Source organism: Heterodontus francisci, chromosome 28 (assembly GCF_036365525.1).
Source record: "Heterodontus francisci isolate sHetFra1 chromosome 28, sHetFra1.hap1, whole genome shotgun sequence".
NCBI classification, from domain to species: domain Eukaryota; kingdom Metazoa; phylum Chordata; class Chondrichthyes; order Heterodontiformes; family Heterodontidae; genus Heterodontus; species Heterodontus francisci.
The window spans coordinates 63,500,054-63,502,151 of record NC_090398.1 but is presented as its reverse complement, the minus strand read 5'-3'; the positions used below and the strand labels follow the sequence as shown (position 1 = coordinate 63,502,151).

At 44.0% G+C, this 2,098-nt stretch overlaps 1 protein-coding gene across 1 annotated transcript; it reads left to right on the top strand.

The window, feature by feature from the left end:
* Nucleotides 1-580: 580 nt before the first annotated feature.
* LOC137345337 (histone H2AX-like) lies at nucleotides 581-964 on the top strand (the record flags this gene model as incomplete). The annotated part of the gene is made up of 1 exon (XM_068008831.1): nucleotides 581-964. A coding segment is annotated over one exon (384 nt), but the record flags the coding sequence as incomplete, so codon positions are not given.
* Between the last annotated feature and the right edge of the window lie 1,134 nt (nucleotides 965-2,098).

Sequence of the window (2,098 nt, the reverse complement as noted above, 5' to 3'; positions counted from 1 at the left end):
GTGAACTGATTCATCATTTTATCAACAGCAACTCTCCGCAGTGTAACAGCCCGGAATGGGATCATTATATAGCAGATTAAGGGCAGTTTGAGGATTCGATCCGGCTCCGTCTTTTCAGAGAAGGACACTGGGCTCTGATTGAAGATAAACTGAACGTTTCGCTTCAGGGAAATGCTGTGAACAGGGATTTAGTACCGCCCGGGACAGTTTGAAAGCGATTGTGCGAAGATCCACAATTTAAACAACATTTAAAACCCGCGTCTCTGATTGGTGACGAAAGGAGTTGAATAAAAGAAAATAAAGAGAAGGGATTTTAAATCTTTGACGAAGGATGACATTTATTTTAATCCGCTCCTTTCCGAAAATGAAATTGGCGGGCTTTTTGAAATTGACAAATTCTGTTTCTGAGGTTGTGGTGGGTAAATCCCGCCCTCTTCTGTTGTCAGTGACCTGATTGGTGATGAATATAGGCAAATAAGGTGAATTAAGTACCGACCAATGAGGAGAGTTTTCAGTCTATAAGTAAAGTAAATGCTGTGGAAAATATCCATTCTTCGTGAAAGAATTTGTGAAAATATCTGGAAGAGGAAAGACCGGCGGCAAAGCTCGGGCCAAGGCCAAGTCTCGCTCCTCCCGGGCTGGACTGCAGTTCCCGGTGGGCCGTGTTCACAGGCTCCTGAGAAAGGGCAACTATACTGAGCGTGTGGGTGCCGGAGCCCCGGTCTATCTGGCTGCTGTGCTCGAGTATCTGACTGCTGAAATCCTCGAACTCGCCGGTAACGCGGCGCGGGACAACAAGAAGAGCCGCATCATCCCCAGACACCTGCAGCTGGCCGTCCGCAACGACGAGGAGCTCAACAAGCTGCTGGGAGGGGTGACCATCGCTCAGGGCGGGGTGCTGCCTAATATCCAGGCCGTGCTGTTGCCCAAGAAAACCAGCGCTCAGAGCTCCCAGAAAAAGTAAAGCGGCCAAAATATCATCGAATAAACCAAAGGCTCTTTTCAGAGCCACCGACAGTCTCTGTGAAAGGGCTGATTACTGTCTGATTCCAGAATGTCAGTAACAGGACCGAATCAGATTTACAGTGTTTAAGCAACTAATTCAGTGACTTCTCACAGTCCCCCGAAACCCTGTCCAATTTATTACTTCCACACCGAATTTGAGTTATTTGTCCCGTTACATTTTGCCGGCAGTTACAGATGAGTAACCAACAATATTACAGATTAAAGCTGTTCGTAAAATATGGACATAACCATCCAAAATCTTGTTTTTTATTCCGCTTTTATCAGCACAATTTCCTGGCGCTATTTTACGAACAGCTTTAAAATGGTGCCAGGAATTTGCTGATAAAAGCGGAATATAAATGTTTTTTAATGGTCACACATGTATATATATATATATATATATATAAAACGATCAGCTTTAGATAGATTTTCCAGTAATCGCTTCTTTCCGATACTGAAATTGGCGGCTTTTTCGAATTCAAACTTTGTCAGGTCGACAATTTAAGCCAATGATTTGCTGCATTTTCCAATTCGAAGCTCTGCGATTGGTTAAGACATACGAATGGGAAGAGGGTGACCAATCAGAAGTGGGCTCGGGCTCAAACTGCGGAAATTCCAGGTCCCTGAATGATTGAGCAATGTAATTTTTACAGATTTTTATGAATAAAGTATATTTTGGAAATTGGTCAGTTTCACAAACCCTGTCAGTTTCAGTGCAGGAAACACCGTCTCGGGAAAAATAACATCACAAGTGGGTCTGGTTCCAGTGACCGATTCAATGGCTGCTGCAAAACTCCCGGATTCTCTCATTGCATCGAAATCATTTTGAAATTCTATGAAAACAATGAGTGATTCTGGAGGAGTAATGTGGCTTTTCACTGAGGGCATGTGTCGACTGGGGAAATAACTAACTGGAGAGTCTCGGGCACTGTTTACACAGCACGTTTACAAAATCAAATCCACTGCACATCCTTGCTACAACTGAAATATCAAACTCGGGGATTCCAGTTTTGTATCCCGAACACAGCAGATTGATTGAACAGTTCTGAACAGCCTATCCCAGCTCCCATTTCCAGGTCACTGCTTTCTCTGT